Below are 16,001 nucleotides of genomic sequence, written 5' to 3' on the forward strand. Positions count from 1 at the left end.
ACTACATACATATCGGGATAACTCCACATACATTTTGGGATAACTTTATACATATTTGGTTTAACTTTACACATATCAAGATAACTGCCCATACATTTCAGGGTAACTCCACATACATTTCAGGGTAACTCCACATCCGTTTCAGGGTAACTCCACATACATATCGGGATAACGCCACAAACCTCCACGTCCAGCTCTTTCATCGGTGCCCAGCCCGAAGCCAGGTAAGGGACCCGCCATGTCCATCTTCCCTGAAGATCCGCCCCTGAGAACACTTAAGACTCTATGTGCCTCGGGTCAAAAAGGTTTTTGGGGACAAATTCTACATACATATCGGGATAACTCTACATACATATCGGGGTAACTACATAAATATCGCGATAACTTTATACATATGAAGATAACTGTACAAACACTTCAGGGTAACTCTACATACCAATCGAGCTAACTCGACATAAATATCAGGAAAACTTTACATAAATATCAGGGTAACTACATAAATATCGGGATAACTTGACACAAACCAAGGTAACTTTACATAAATTTCGAGTAACGCCACATACTGTACATATCGGGGTAACGCTCCATAAATATCGGGATAACCTTACATAAATATCGGGATAACTTTGCACATATGGAGATAACTCTACATATATTTCAGGGTAACTCTTCATACATATCGGGGTAACCCTACATACATATCGGGGTAACTCTACATACATTTCAGGGTACCTCCATATAAATATCGGGATAACTTTACACGTATCAAGGTAACTTCACATTCATATCGGGATAACTTTGCACATATAGAGATAACTCTACATATATTTCAGGGTAACGCTTCATACATATCGGGGTAACCCTACATACATATCGGGGTAACTCTACATAAATTTCAGGGTACCTCCATATAAATATCGGGATAACTTTACACGTATCAAGGTAACTTCACATTCATATCAGGATAACTTTACATATATTAAGGTAACTCCAAATACATATTGGGGTAACTCCACATACATTTCAGGTTAACTCCACATACATATCGTCCAAATACATATTGGGGTAACTCCACATACATTTCAGGTTAACTCCACATACATATCGTCCAAATACATATTGGGGTAACTCCACATACATTTCAGGGTAACTCCACATACATTTCAGGTTAACTCCACATACATATCGGGGTAACTCCACATACATATCGGGGTAATTCCACATACATATCGGAATAACTGTACATACATTTCAGGGTAACTCCACACATATCAGGGTAACCCCACATACACTTCAGGGTAACTCCAAATACATATCGGGGTAACTCTACATAGATTTTAGGGTAACTCCACATACATTTCATGGTAACTCCACATACAATTTAGGGTAACTCCACATACATTTCGGGGTAACTTCACAGACATATCGGGATAACGCCACAAACCTCCTGACTGGGGCAGCCTGTAAGCCCACACACGTCCAGCTCTTTCATTGGTGCCCAGCCCGGAGCCAGGTAAGGGGCCCGCCATGACCACCTTTCCTGCGGGGCGGGCCGGCTTCTCCACGCCCCCTGAAGCTCCGCCCCTGAGAACACCCAAGACTGTATTAGCCTCGGCTCGTGAAGGTTCTTGGGGAGCACTCAGACGGCAGTGGACCCCAAGAAAACCCGAGAGATATACTTTTGCCCGTTACTTCTGTTCTACTCTCATTTAGGTTTGCAACTCAGGCGACCTTTCACGTCGTTGCCACAGGCGATGGCACGCAGCAGTCCCTGCATTGTGCGCTGTATATTTAAAATCTCCAGCTGTTCTTCCGTCAGGTTCTTATGGTTTTCTTCGATGGTTCTTAGTGATGTCGGAATGTTTTCGCACGTTTTCCAGTTGTCGGTCAGATCGGCCTTGGTCTTTTGCAGTTCCATGACCGCAGTCTCCGTCTTCTTCACACAGTCACTGAGGGGACTCACACAAGTGTTGTTCAGTAGCTGGTACTCCACGTGAACCTTTTCCAGCAAGACCACTTGTTTGGTGGATTTGGCGATCAGTCCTATGGAGCGCTCCACCTCCAGCAAGATGTGCTCGTGCTTGTCAACCAGCTGCCTCTGCTCAAACAGGATCTTGTTCATGCGACGCCGGACGTCGTCAGTGGCGCTCAGCTGGTTCCTGACCTGATCCAGCTTGGAGTTGATGACGGCCAGGCCGACCACCACGCAGCTGAACAAAACCAGGAAGCCCGTCAAACAGAACACGCCTTTGCACGGAGCCATCATGCACGACGCCAGGGTGGGCGGGGGCCCCACCACGCCTATTTCCACGTCAGGCCTCTCAGGCCCTAAACTGGCAGAGAAAGGAAACCTTTGGTTGTCAGAAGGTAAACACACTTTTCTCAACTTCCTCATTCCCATTTGGCGCATCACAGGCCTGCTTGCATTTGGAAAGAATCCCCAGTAAAAGAAAAAATGTCATTTCTCAACAGCTCTAAGTCAGTCAATTTAAACATTGTTAAAGGCCTACTGAAACCCTCTACTACCGACCACGCAGTCTGATAGTTTATATATCAATGATAAAATCTTAACATTGCAACACATGCCAATGCGGCCTTTTTAGTTCACTAAATTGCAATTTTAAATTTCCCGCGAGGTATCCTGTGGAAAACGTCGCGGATGTTGACGCGTGCTTGTGACATTATTGGTTGTAGCGGACATTTCAGCCCAGCACCACTCACGGCTAAGAGTAGTCTCTTTTCATCGCATAATTACACAGTATTTTGGACATCTGTGTTGCTCAATATTTTGCCATTTGTTCAATTAATAATGGAGACTATAAAGAATAATACTGTTGGTGGAAAGCGGGGAATTGCAGCTGCCTTTAGCAACTGAAAAACAGCCGGTGTTTCTTTGTTTGTTGTGAAGCTTTAACACAGAGCGGTCAAGCGAACATGTTTCTCTACGTCAACCAGCAAGTTTGTGGATGGGAAAATGGTGATATTAAGTCGGCTCTAACCGGAGACTTGAGTGGATTATGCGACCTCCTCCTGCAGCTGTCAAAAAGGCATCTGTGTTCTTGGCTCCTCCGTTGGCTTCTCTCAGAGACACTGGCGTTCACCGCAGCCCTCCGACTTTCAGGTATGACTTTATAATCTCACTAAAACACTATTAACACTATAAGCAGATAAGGGATTTTCCAGAATTATCCTAGTAAATGTGTCTAACAACATCTGAATTGCTCCCACTGCCGTGCCTGGAGCAGTCGCCTTTTTTTTTTTTTTTGTGCTTCACTCTAACTTTACTCATCCACAAATCTTTCATCCTCGCTCAAATTAATGGGGAAATCGTCGCTTTCTTGGTCCAAATAGCTCTTGCTGCTGGAGGCTATGATTATAAACAATGTGAGGATGTGAGGAGCCCTACAACCCGTGACGTCACGCGCACATCGTCTGCTACTTCCGGTACAGGCAAAGCATTTTTATTAGCGACCAAAAGTTGCGAACTTTATCGTCGATTTTCTTTACTAAATCCATCCATTCCCTTTGGGGTCACAGGGGGCGCTGGTGCCTATCTCAGCTACAATCGGGCGGAAGGCGGTGTACACCCTGGACAAGTCGCCACCTCATCGCAGTCTACTAAATCCTTTTAGCATAAATATGGCAATATCGCGAAATGATCAAGTATGACACATAGAATGGACCTGCTATCCCCGTTTAAATAAGAAAATCTCATTTCAGTAGGCCTTTAAGTGGGACTTTTGACTATCATCCACAATCCTCATATCAATTTTTTTTTAAATACATTCTAAACTCACTACGTGAGTTGTTTGGTCCTCTGTCCTCTGTTGTCCTCTGTGTTTTTTATACACTTTTATTTTTTTTTTACTGTTTTAATTGATTTTACCCTTTAAAATAGTTTTTAATCATATTTGTTTTTATATTGTTTTTATTGGTTTTATTTTTATTCATTTTTTGTTTTATTCAGTCATTGGTGGAGCATAATATTGTTTTTAACATGGCTGTACAGCACTTTGGAAACGTTATTGTTGTTTAAATGTGCTATATAAATAAAGTGGATTGGATTGGATTGGATAAATTGTAAATAAAGGTTTGTCAAAGTCAGCTAACAATGGAGCCGAGGAGAGTCACACTACTCCGTCTGTAAAGCCTTCGAAAAAATGTATCTGTTCAAATGCAGCCAATTGCATTTTTTTGTGGTCCACTTTATTTTGAAAAGTATCGAAATACATTTTGACACTGGTACCAAAATATTGGTATCGGGATAACTCGACATACATAGTGGGATAACTCTACATACATATCGAGATAACTCGACATACATATCGGGGTACCTCTAGATGAATATTGGGGAAACTGTACATAAATATCGGGATAACTTTACACATATCAAGATAACTACATACATTTCAGGGTAACTTTACATACATATCGGGATAACTACATACATATCGAGATAACTACATACATATCAGGATATGTATGTAGAGTTATCTCGATATGTATGTATGTGGAGTTTTCTCGATGTATGTTGAGTTATCGAGATAACTCTACATATCGATGTATGTAGAGGTATCTCGATATGTATGTAGAGTTATCTCGATAACTCTACATACATTGAGAAAACTCCACATACATATTTTGATATGTATGTAAAGTTATCTCAATAACTCTACATACTGTACATCGAGATAACTCCACATACATATCGAGTTAACTCCACATACACATCGGGATAACTCTACATACACATCAGGATAACTCTACATACATATCAGGAAAACTCTACATACACATCAGGATAACTCCACATACACATCTGTATAACTCCACATACACATCGGGATAACTCCACATACACATCTGGATAACTCCACATGCATATCAAGATCGACGTCCCATTGGGTGTGAATTTTTCCTTGCCTTAATGTGGGCTCTACAGAGGATTTAGTTGTGGTTTGTGCAGCCCTTTGAGACATTTGTGATTCAGGGCTGTATAAATAAACATTGATTGATTGATTGAAGATAACTCCACATACATATCAAGATAACTCCACATACATATCGGGATAACGCTACATACATATCGGAATAAATTTACACATATCAAAATAATTACATACATTTTAAGGTAACGTTACATACATATCAGGATAACGCCACAAACATATCGAGGTAACTCTCCATTAATATCAGGGTAACTCTTCATACATATCGGGGTAACTCTACTAACATATTTGGGTCCCTCCACATAAATATCGGGATAACTTTACACATATCAAGATAACTACATACATTTCAGGGTAACTTCACATACATACCTGAATAACGCCACAAACATATCGGGGTAACTCTACATACATATCGGGGTAACTCTACTTACAAAACTGAGGTAACTGCACATAAATATCGGGGCAACTCTTCATACATATCGGGCTAACTGTACATAAATATCGGTTTAACGCTACATACATATCGGGATAACTGTACATAAATATCGGGATGACGCTACACAAATATCGGGAGAACTCTTCATACATATCGGGGTAACACTACATAAATATCGGGGTAACGCTGCATACATACCGGGATAACTGTACATAGATATTGGGATAACGCTACATAAATATCGGGATAACGCTACATAAATATCGGGATAACGCTACATAAATATCGGGGTGACTTCACATACATGTCGGGATAACTCTCCAAAGATTGAATAAAGTCAAATACAAATAGGGCATTAAAGGCCTACTGAAATGAGATTTTCTTATTCAAACGGGGATAGCAGGTCCATTCTATGTGTCATACTTGATCAATTCGCGATATTGCCATATTTCTACTGAAAGGATTTAGTAGAGAACATGACGATAAAGTTCGCAACTTTTGGTCGCTAATAAAAAGGCCTTGCCTTTGCCGGAAGCAGCAGACGATGTGAGCGTGACGTGACGGGTTGTAGGGCTCCTCACATCCTCACATTGTTTACAATCATAGCCACCAGCAGCAAGAGCAATTCAGACCGAGAAAGTAACGATTTTCCCATTAATTTGAGCGAGGATGAAAGATTTGTGGATGAGGAAAGTTAGAGTTAAGCACTGAAAAAAAGAAAAAAAAAAAGAAAAGGCGACGGCTCCAGGTGGCGGCAGTGTGAGCGATTCAGATGTTATTAGACACATTTACTACAGTTGTGATCAAAATTATTCAACCCCCACACAATTTAGTTTTTTTAGCAAGTAGGACATTTATTCCATATTTTTTTTATAGTCATATCAAATAAAGATGCATTAAATAGACAAATGCAACTTGAATTACAACATTATATTTTGTAACATACCAAACAGTGTCATTTCTCTTAATATCTCATTGACAAAATTATTCAACCTCTTGAAGATCATAACTCTTAAGAACAGAATTTGATTAAGGTCTTTTCAATCAGGTGTTGAAAACACTTGTAGATGTGATTAGAACCATAACGAGCAATAATTAAACTGATTGAAAAAGACTGTCACGCTCAGCTTCTTGTAGATGGTCAATGGTGTATTTGCAACATGGTGAAGTCCAGGGAGTGGTCAAAGAAGTCAAGAGAGGAGGTAATTTCTCTTCATAAGAAAGGATATGGATATAAGAAAATAGCAAAGACATTACACATTCCAAGAGACACAGTTGGGAGCAGAATTTGCAAGTTTAAAGCCAAAGGCACAGTGGAAACACTACCTGGGCGTGGTAGAAAGAGGATGCCGTGAAGTGTACAGTGGTGAAAAACCCCCGGGTAACAGCTGAGGAACTACAACAGGACATTGCAGAGTGGCGAACGCAGGTTTCGTCCCAGACAATAAGGCGCGCACTACGAGATGAAGGCCTCCATGCCAGAACTCCCAGGCGCACCCCACTTCTGACTACCAGGCACAAGAAAAATAGACTCCAGTATGCCAAAAATCATCTGGACAAGCCCCAAAGGTTTTGGGAAACTGTTCGATGGAGTGATGAGACAAAAGTGGAACTCTTTGGGCCTATGAATCAACGTTATGTCTGGAGGAGAAAAAATGAAGCTTACAAAGAGAAGAACACCTTGCCTACTGTTAAGCATGGTGGGGGGTCAATCATGCTCTGGGGCTGTTTCTCTGCCTCAGGTACCGGGAATCTTCAGCGCGTTCAAGGCATTATGAATTCTATTTTCTACCAGGATATATTAGCTGCAAATGTCATGAAGTCAGTGACGAAGCTGAGGCTTGGGAGACGTTGGACCTTCCAACAGGACAACGATCCCAAGCATACCTCCAAATCAACATCAGAGTGGTTGCAGAAGAAGGGCTGGAAGACTGTGGAGTGGCCTTCACAGTCGCCAGACCTAAGTCCTATAGAAAACCTGTGGTGAGACTTGAAGAAGGCAGTTGCAGCACGCAGCCCAAGAATATGAATGAACTGGAGGCCTTTGCCCAAGAGGAATGGGCTAAAATACCTGTAGATCGTTGCAAGAAGTATCATGTTTGAAGGATGTAATTACTGCCAGAGGGTGTTCTACTAAGTACTAAAGATGCATGTAACAAGGGGGTTGAATAATTTTGTCAATAAGATATTAAGAAAAATTTCCTTTTTTGGTATTTTGTAAAATACAGTGTTACAATTTAAGTTGCATTTGTCTATTTGACACATCTTTATTTGATATGACTATAAACAAAATACGGAATAAATGTCCAACTTGCTAAAACACCAAAATTGTGTGGGGGTTGAATAATTTTGATCACAACTGTAGGATAATTCTGGAAAATCCCTTATCTGCTTATTGTGTTAATAGTGTTTTAGTGAGATTATAAAGTCATACCTGAAAGTCGGAGGGCTGCGGTGAATGCCAGTGTCTCTGAGAGAAGCCAATGGAGGAGCCAACATCACAGATCACTTTTTGACAGCTGCAGGAGGAGGTCGCATAATCCGCTGAAGTCTCCGGTAAGAGTCGACTTAATATCACAATTGGTTGACATGTGGTAGAGAAACATGTTTGCTTGACCGCTCTGTGGTAAAGCTTCACAACAAACAAAGAAACACTTGCTGTGTTTCGGGTGCTTAAGGCAGCTGCAATCCACCGCTTTCCACCAACAGCATTGTTCTTTATAGTCTCCATTATTAATTGAACAAATTGCAAAAGATTCAGCAACACAGATGTCCAAAATACTGTGTAATTATGCAATGAAAATGGACGACTTTTAGCCGTGAGTGGTGCTGGGCTGAAATGTCCGCTCCAACCAATAACGTCACAAGCACACGTCAACACAAGCGTCATCATTCCGCGACGTTTTCAACAGGGTACCTCGTGGGAAATTTTAAAATTGCAATTTAGTAAACTAAACCGGCCGTATTGGCATGTGTTGCAATGTTAAGATTTCATCATTGATATATAAACTATCACACTGCGTAGTCGGTAGTAGTGGGTTACAGTAGGCCTCTAAGAGAAGTATCCTACACTTCTGTTTTGGAAATGTAATCCGTACAGGAGATATGGGCATTGACGTCAACAATCCGATTCGTCTGAGTGGCTGGACAGAATTTTTTATTTCGTTTTTTTTGAGGGGCAGATTATGGATGTAAATGGCCGGATCCGGGTCTCCTGGCCATAGTATGGGGATCCCTTGTGTACATGATCTTTGAAATCAGCGCGTTCTGGCATTGATCAAGGAGAACAGAGTCTACTAAGTTCAATTCCCTGTGTGTCAAACATACTTGGCCAATAAATAGAATTCTAATGACACACCATGAATGTTTTTCGTTTTGTGTGAAAGCCTCACCTTATTTCAATGCTGTCAGCACCGACGGGCTGCTGTTCAATGCTGCCAGCCCCGCCGCGCTGCTGTTCTTCTTGCATTACTCCATCCATACATTTTCTACCGCTTGTCCCTCTAGGGGGTGGAGGGGGTTCTTCTGCCCTCTTCGGCAAATACCTGGTACACAACAAAACAGCATCACGGGTTAGCTGACAACATGCATGGAGCATTTTGGAGTTTGCCAACAAGCAAACAGGACGTCACATAACGCATGTTACGTCCTATTAATCAGGAAGTGGCAAACAGATAGTCATCTGGGGGATAGCCTGGGGGAGCACTCTATGCTCCCCCAGTAAAGTGGATAGACACTCAGGTTTAACACTCTTTAATACGCAGTGACGCGACCACAATCAATGACAAGAATTAAGAACATTTTTGGACATTTTAGGGTAAGCTGAGCTTCGCCCGCTGTCTTGGAGGAATAAGCACTGCTGTGTACATGGTTAGTGTGTGAAAGTCTCACCGTATTCCAACTCTCTCTAGATCAGGAGTCACCAACCTTTTTGAAACCAAAAGCTACTTCTTGGGTACTGATTAATGCGAAGGGCTACCAGTTTGATACACACTTAAATAAATTGCCAGAAATAGCCAATTTGCTCAATTTACCTTTAACTCTATGTTGTCATTAATAATTAATGGTATTTATCTTTGTGGCAACACTGATCATGTTAATGATTTCTCACAATAAATATATATTTTTGATGACATGTTTTAAATAGGTTAAAATCCAATCTGCACTTTATTAGAATATATAACAATTAGGACCAAGCTATATTTCTAACAAAGACAAATTAGTATTTCTTCTAGATTTTCCAGAACAAAAATTTTAAAAGAAATTCAAAAAACTTTGAAATAAGATTTACATTTGATTCTACAGATTTTCTAGATATGCCAGAATATTTTTTTTTAAATTTTAATCATAATAAGTTTGAATAAATATTTCACAAATATTCTTCATCGAAAAAACAGAAGCTAAAATGAAGAATTAATTTAAATTTATTTATTATTCTTTACAATAAAAAAATACATTTACTTGAACATTGATTTAAATTGTGAGGAAAGAAGAGGAAGGAATTCAAAAGGTAAAAAGGTATATGTGTTAAAAATCCTAAAATCATTTTTATGGTTGTATTTTTTCTCTAAAACTGTCTTTCTGAAAGTTATAAGAAGCAAAGTAAAAAAATAACCTAATTTATTTAAACAAGTGAAGACCTAGCCTTTAAAATATTTTCTTGGATTTTCAAATTCTATTTGAGCTTTGTCTCTCTTAGAATTAAAAATGTCGGGCAAAGCGAGACCAGCTTGCAAGTAAATAAATAAAATTTAAAAAATAGAGGCAACTCACTGGTAAGTGCTGCTATTTGAGCTATTTTTAGAACAGGCCAGCGGGCGACTCATCTGGTCCTTACGGGTGACCTGGTGCCCGCGGGCACCGCGTTGGTGACCCCTGCTCTAGATAGTGTGTGAAAATCTCACCATATTCCAACTCTTTCTAGATCAGGGGTCACCAACCTTTTTGAAACCAAGAGCTACTGCTTGGGTACTGATTAATGCGAAGGGCTACCAGTTTGATACACACTTAAATAAATTGCCAGAAATAACCAATTTGCTCAATTGACCTTTAGTAAATACATTTATATATATATATATAAAAAAATGGGTATTTTGGTCTGTCATTCCGTCGTACATTTTTTTTCCTTTTACGGAAGATTTTTTGTAGAGAATAAATGATGAAAAAACACTTCATTGAACAGTTTAAAAGAGGAGAAAACAGGAAAAAAAAAATTAAAATTAAATTTTGAAACATAGTTTATCTTCAATTTCGAATCTTTAAAATTCAAAATTCAACCGAAAAAAAGAAGAGAAAAACTAGCTAATTCGAATCTTTTTGAAAAAATAAAAATTTTGATGACATGTTTTAAATTGGTTAAAATCCAATCTGCACTTATTAATAATGAATAATATTTATCTTTGTGGGAACACTGATCATGTTAATGATTTCTCACAATAAATATATATTTTTAATGACATGTTTTAAATAGGTTTAAATCCAATCTGCACTTTGTTAGAATATACAACAAATTGGACCAAGCTATATTTCTAACAAAGACGGATCATTATTTATTCTAGATTTTCCAGAACAAAAATTTTAAAAGAAATTCAAAAGACTTTGAAATAAAATTTAAAATTGATTCTAAAGATTTTCTAGATTTGCCAGAATAATTTTTTGCGAATTTTAATCATAATAAGTTTGAAGAAATATTTCACAAATATTCTTCGTCAAAAAAACAGAAGCTAAAATTAAGAATTATATTAAAATGTATTTATTATTCTTTACAATAAAACAAATACATTTACTTGAATATTGATTTAACTTGTAAGAAAATAAGAGGAAGGAATTTAAAAGTTAAAAAGGTTTATGTGTTTAAAAATCCTACAATCATTTTTAAGGTTGTATTTTTACTCTAAAATTGTGAAGACCAACTCTTTAAAATACTTTCTTGGATTTTCAAATTCTATTTGAGTTTTGTCTATCTTAGAATCAAAAATGTCGAGCAAAGCGAGACCAGCTTGCTAGTAAATAAATACAATTTTAAAAATAGAGGCAGCTCACTGGTAAGTGCTGCTATTTGAGCTATTTTTAGAACAGGCAAGCGGGCTACTCATCTGGTCCTTACAGGCGACCTGGTGCCCGCGGGCACCGCGTTGGTGACCCCTGCTCTAGATAGTGTGTGAAAATCTCACCATATTCCAACTCTCTCTAGATAGTATGTGAAAGTCTCACCATATTCCAACTCTCTCATCGCCTTCATCTTCAGCCTTCTTTAAACTCCTGAGAGGTACACAATAAATGTTAATGTTGCATTTTTCAACAAATCCATTCACACAAAACCCATCCTGTCCCTCCTCATCTTATTCCCAAAAGCAATATGACATTCAAAAGTTCTTTGTCTCGTTCGTTCTCGCTCTCTCTCTCTCCTTTTTTCTTTCTGTAGCAGCGTTAACTTTCTCTGATGTTACTTGGAATCTCAAATAAATACTAAATAAAGTTGCTTCCAAAAGAATGGTGTAAAAGTCTTACCTCCTTTTAGCTCTATTAAGACTCAGAGTCCGTTTGTCCTCTTTTCCACGCTTCCTCCCTTGGCTGCAAGTTACACAGTAAAAATCGTCAATTCAGTGATTGCTCCAAAACAACTTGCAGGATGCATTTCTTAACAAAGCCCAAGCGGTGGTCAGCAACCTGGGGCTCTTTAGTGGAGGAGTTCAAGTACCTCGGAGTTTTGTTCACAAGTGAGGGAAGAGTTGATCGTGAGATCGATAGGTGGATCTTCATTAATGCGGACGCTGTATGGATCTGTTGTGGTGAAGAAGGAACTGAGCCGGAAGGCAAAGCTCTCAATTCACCGGTCGATCTACGTTCCCATCCTCACCTATGGTCATGAGCTTTGGGTTATGACCGAAAGGACAAGATCACGGGTACAAGCGGTCGAAATGAGTTTTCTTCGCCGGGTGGCGGGGCTCTCACTTAAAGATAGGGTGAGAGGGTCTGTCATCCGGGAGGAGCTCAAAGTAAATTCGCTGCTCCTCCACATCGAGAGGAGCCTGATGAAGTGGCTCGAGCGTCTGGAAAGAATGCCACACTAACGCCTCCCTTAGGAGGTGTTTAGGGCACGTCCGACCGTCCATGAATTGATTAACATGGACCCGACTGAAACAAGTTAAAAAACTGATTCGGGTGTTACCATTTAGTGGTCAATTATACGGAATATGTACTGTACTGTGCAATCTACTAATAAAAGCCTCAATCAATCAATCAATCCAAAAAAAGGACAACACGTGGAAGACACAGGACACATTGGGAAGACTACGATTAGTCTCGCTTAACAAGTGGCTGGATAGTTTTTGTAGACAACAAGGACTAACGTTTATTGATAATTGGCCCTCTTTCTGGGGCAAACCGGGCCTGCTGATGAGGGACGGCCTTCACCCTAACCAGGAAGGCGCCATCATCCTGTCTAGGAGCATAGATTAATGTTTGAGTCACACTCGACTAACTACACAAGAGCAAGCCCAGTCACAGACAATTACAGTGTCTGTTAGTCCGGGTGAGGAATCAGTTAAGCTAGAACTACCCAGCGCCAGGCTGGAAAATCCCTGCACACATAGCATCTCTCCTAGAATAATACATAACTCATATCATGTTTTTTCTGCAGTGATTTTCTACTGAGGTGGCAAATTATGATGCGTTCAGTGTATCGCAGCACCAAGTAAATAATCCTGAAGATTCTCGCCATATGTCATATCAATTCCTAGATATGGTCGAAATTATTTAAAGCACAATACGCAAAATAAACGCAACATTATTAATATTACCACTTCAGATAACTTTAACAAACATTCCTCAAAACAGCCCACTACTTATAATATGGGATTTTTAAACATAAGATCATTGTCTCCCAAAAAGTTAAATACCAATGATTGTCACACACACACTAAGTGTGGTGAAATTTGTCCTCTTCATTTGACCCATCCCCTTGTTCCACCCCCTGGAAGGTGAGGGGAGCAGTGAGCAGCAGCAGTTCAGCACCCGTTATTAGTTAGTGAGGTCATTAGAGACAACAATCTTAACGTCATTGGTCTCAGCCAAACCTGGCTAAAACCAGACAACATTTTTGCTGTGAATGAGGCATCTCCTCCTAACTATACGAATGCGCATATTGCCCGTCTCCTTAAAAAGGGGTGAGGGGGGTCGCACTAATATACAATGAAAACCTTAACCCTACCCCTAACCTAAGTAATAAATATAAATCATTTGAGGTGCTTGCTATGAGGTCTGTTGCACCGCTGCCTCTCTACCTGGTTGTTATCTACCGCCCCCCAGGGCCCTATTCGGACTTTATCAATGAATTATCAGAGTTGGTCGCTGATCTAGTGACGCACGCCGACAATATAATTAGAATGGGGGACTTTAATATCCATATGAATACCCCATCAGACTCTCCGTGCGTGGCGCTCCAGACTATAATTGATAGCTGTGGAACAGTAATACGATAGATCTAGTGCTTGTCAGGGGTGTCACCACCTCCAAAGTTATGATACTCCCGTATACTAAAGTAATGTATGATCATTACCTTATAAAATTTGAAGTTCTGACTCATTGTCAACAAGCTAATAATAAGTGCTTTAGCAGCCACAACATTAATGCTCCCACAACAATGACTCTTGCTGGCCTACTGCCTTCGGTAATGGCACCATTCCTAAATTATGTTGAGTTGAGTTGAGTTTAAGTTTATTTCGAACATGCAAGCATACATGATACATCACAATTTCCAGTTTCTCTTTTCATCATGTTCGAAAAGGAGTAGGAAGAAGCAGAGCTTATTAAATCCTACCCCTTTTCTTTTATATAACAGTTGCTAAAAAAAAAAAATCACTTCCTGTTCTCAATGTATTCACAATATACTCCATAAGTAACACATTAAAAATAAATAAATAAATAATTGGTGAAGGAAGTTATATTCCACGATGAGATAAGTAATATTATTTTGAGAATGAAAGAATGGATGAATAAATTCAGAATGTTTATCATTTTTCTTCTTCTTTGTACTTTGTAAACAATTTACGTTTGAAGAGTTTCTTGAAGTGGATCATATTAGTACAATGTTTGATTGCTTTGCTTATTAATCTATTCCATAATTTAATTCCACATACAGATATACTGAAGGTCTTAAAGGCCTACTAAAATGAGATTTTCTTATTTAAACGGGGATAGCAGGTCCATTCTATGTGTCATACTTGAAAACAGCTATTCGGACCGAGAAAACGACAATTTCCCCATCAATTTGAGCGAGGATGAACGATTCGTGTTTGAGGATATTGATAGCGACGGACTAGAAAAAAAAAAAAAAAAAGTTAAAAAAAAACCGCGATTGCATTGAGACAGATTCATATGTTTTTAGAGACAATTACTAGGATAATTCTGGGAAATCCCTTATCTTTGTATTGTGTTGCTAGTGTTTTAGTGAGTTTAACAGTACCCGATAGTCGGAAGTGTACGTCCACGGCCGGGTGTTGACGCGCAGTGTCTAAGGGAAGTCGACGGCAGCTGTATGGGCGGCACAAGCTCAGCTGATATCCGGTAAGAAGCGACTTTTTAACCACAACTTTCTCACCGAAACCTGCTGATTGGCATTCGGTTGGGATCCATGTCCGCTCTGATCCATAGTAAAGTTTCACCTTCGTGAATTTTAAACAAGGAATCACCGTGTGTTTGTGTGGTTAAAGGCTAAAGCTTCCCAACTGTGTCTTTCTACTTTGACTTCTCCAATATTAATTGAACAAATTGCAAAAGATTCAGCAACACAGATCTCCAAAATACTTTGTAATTATGCCGTAAAACAGACCACTTTTAGCTGTGTGTGTGTGCAGCGCTCATATTCCTAGCAGGCCATGACGTCAAGCGTACACGTCATCATTACACGACGTTTTCAAGAAAAAACTCCCGGGAAATTTAAAATTGCAATTTAGTAAAATAAAAAGGCCGTATTGGCATGTGTTGCAATGTAAATATTTCATCATTGATATATAAACTATCAGACTGCGTGGTGGGTAGTAGTGGGTTTCAGTAGGCCTTTAAGTGTTGTACATGCATACAAATGTTTTAAATTACATTTTTCTCTAAGATTATATTTCTCCTCTTTTTTGAGAAGAATGGTTGTATATTCTTGGGTAGCAGGTTATAGTTTGCTTTGTGTATAATTTAAGCTGTTTGCAAAGTCACTATGTCGTGGAATTTCAGTATCTTTGATTCAATAAATAAAGGGTTTGTATGTTCTCTATATCCAACATTATGTATTGTTGTAACTGATCTTTTTTGTAACAGTGTTAGTGAATGAAGTGTACTTTTGTAATCATTTCCTCATATTTCTACACAGTAACTCAGATATAGTAACACTAGTGAGCAGTAGAGAATATGAAGTGATTTTTGGTCTAGAACATATTTGACTTTATTCATTATTGACGTGTTTCTTGCTACTTTATGTTGTATATTTTTTATATGAGGTTTCCAGTTCAATTTATCATCAATCTTGAGGGCTCACTAACAACTTTAACAACGCCCTGCGCGAATCCATTGATGGTATAGCACCGCTAAAGCTAAAAGGGCCCCTAAAAGGCGTACCCCAT

General features: G+C 39.2%; 1 protein-coding gene across 6 annotated transcripts in view; it reads right to left on the reverse strand.

Annotated features, from left to right (window-relative positions):
- Positions 1-959: 959 nt before the first annotated feature.
- The window catches only part of LOC133555214 (zinc finger CCCH domain-containing protein 13-like), a 55,510-nt gene continuing 40,468 nt past the window's right edge, over positions 960-16,001 (reverse strand). For 5 of the 6 annotated variants that reach the window (XM_061904824.1, XM_061904834.1, XM_061904817.1 and 2 more), the window contains 4 exons: positions 11,899-11,961; positions 11,602-11,649; positions 8,781-8,933; positions 960-2,333 (listed from right to left, as the gene is read on the reverse strand). In XM_061904824.1, coding sequence (XP_061760808.1) covers positions 1,706-2,333; positions 8,781-8,933; positions 11,602-11,649; positions 11,899-11,961 — 892 coding nt within the window. In that variant the 3' untranslated portion in view covers positions 960-1,705. The remainder of the gene's footprint in view (positions 2,334-8,780; positions 8,934-11,601; positions 11,650-11,898; positions 11,962-16,001) is intronic. The other variant, XM_061904841.1, reaches the window with a different exon arrangement.

This window comes from Nerophis ophidion, linkage group LG01, assembly GCF_033978795.1.
Source record: "Nerophis ophidion isolate RoL-2023_Sa linkage group LG01, RoL_Noph_v1.0, whole genome shotgun sequence".
Taxonomy (NCBI): Eukaryota; Metazoa; Chordata; class Actinopteri; order Syngnathiformes; family Syngnathidae; genus Nerophis; species Nerophis ophidion.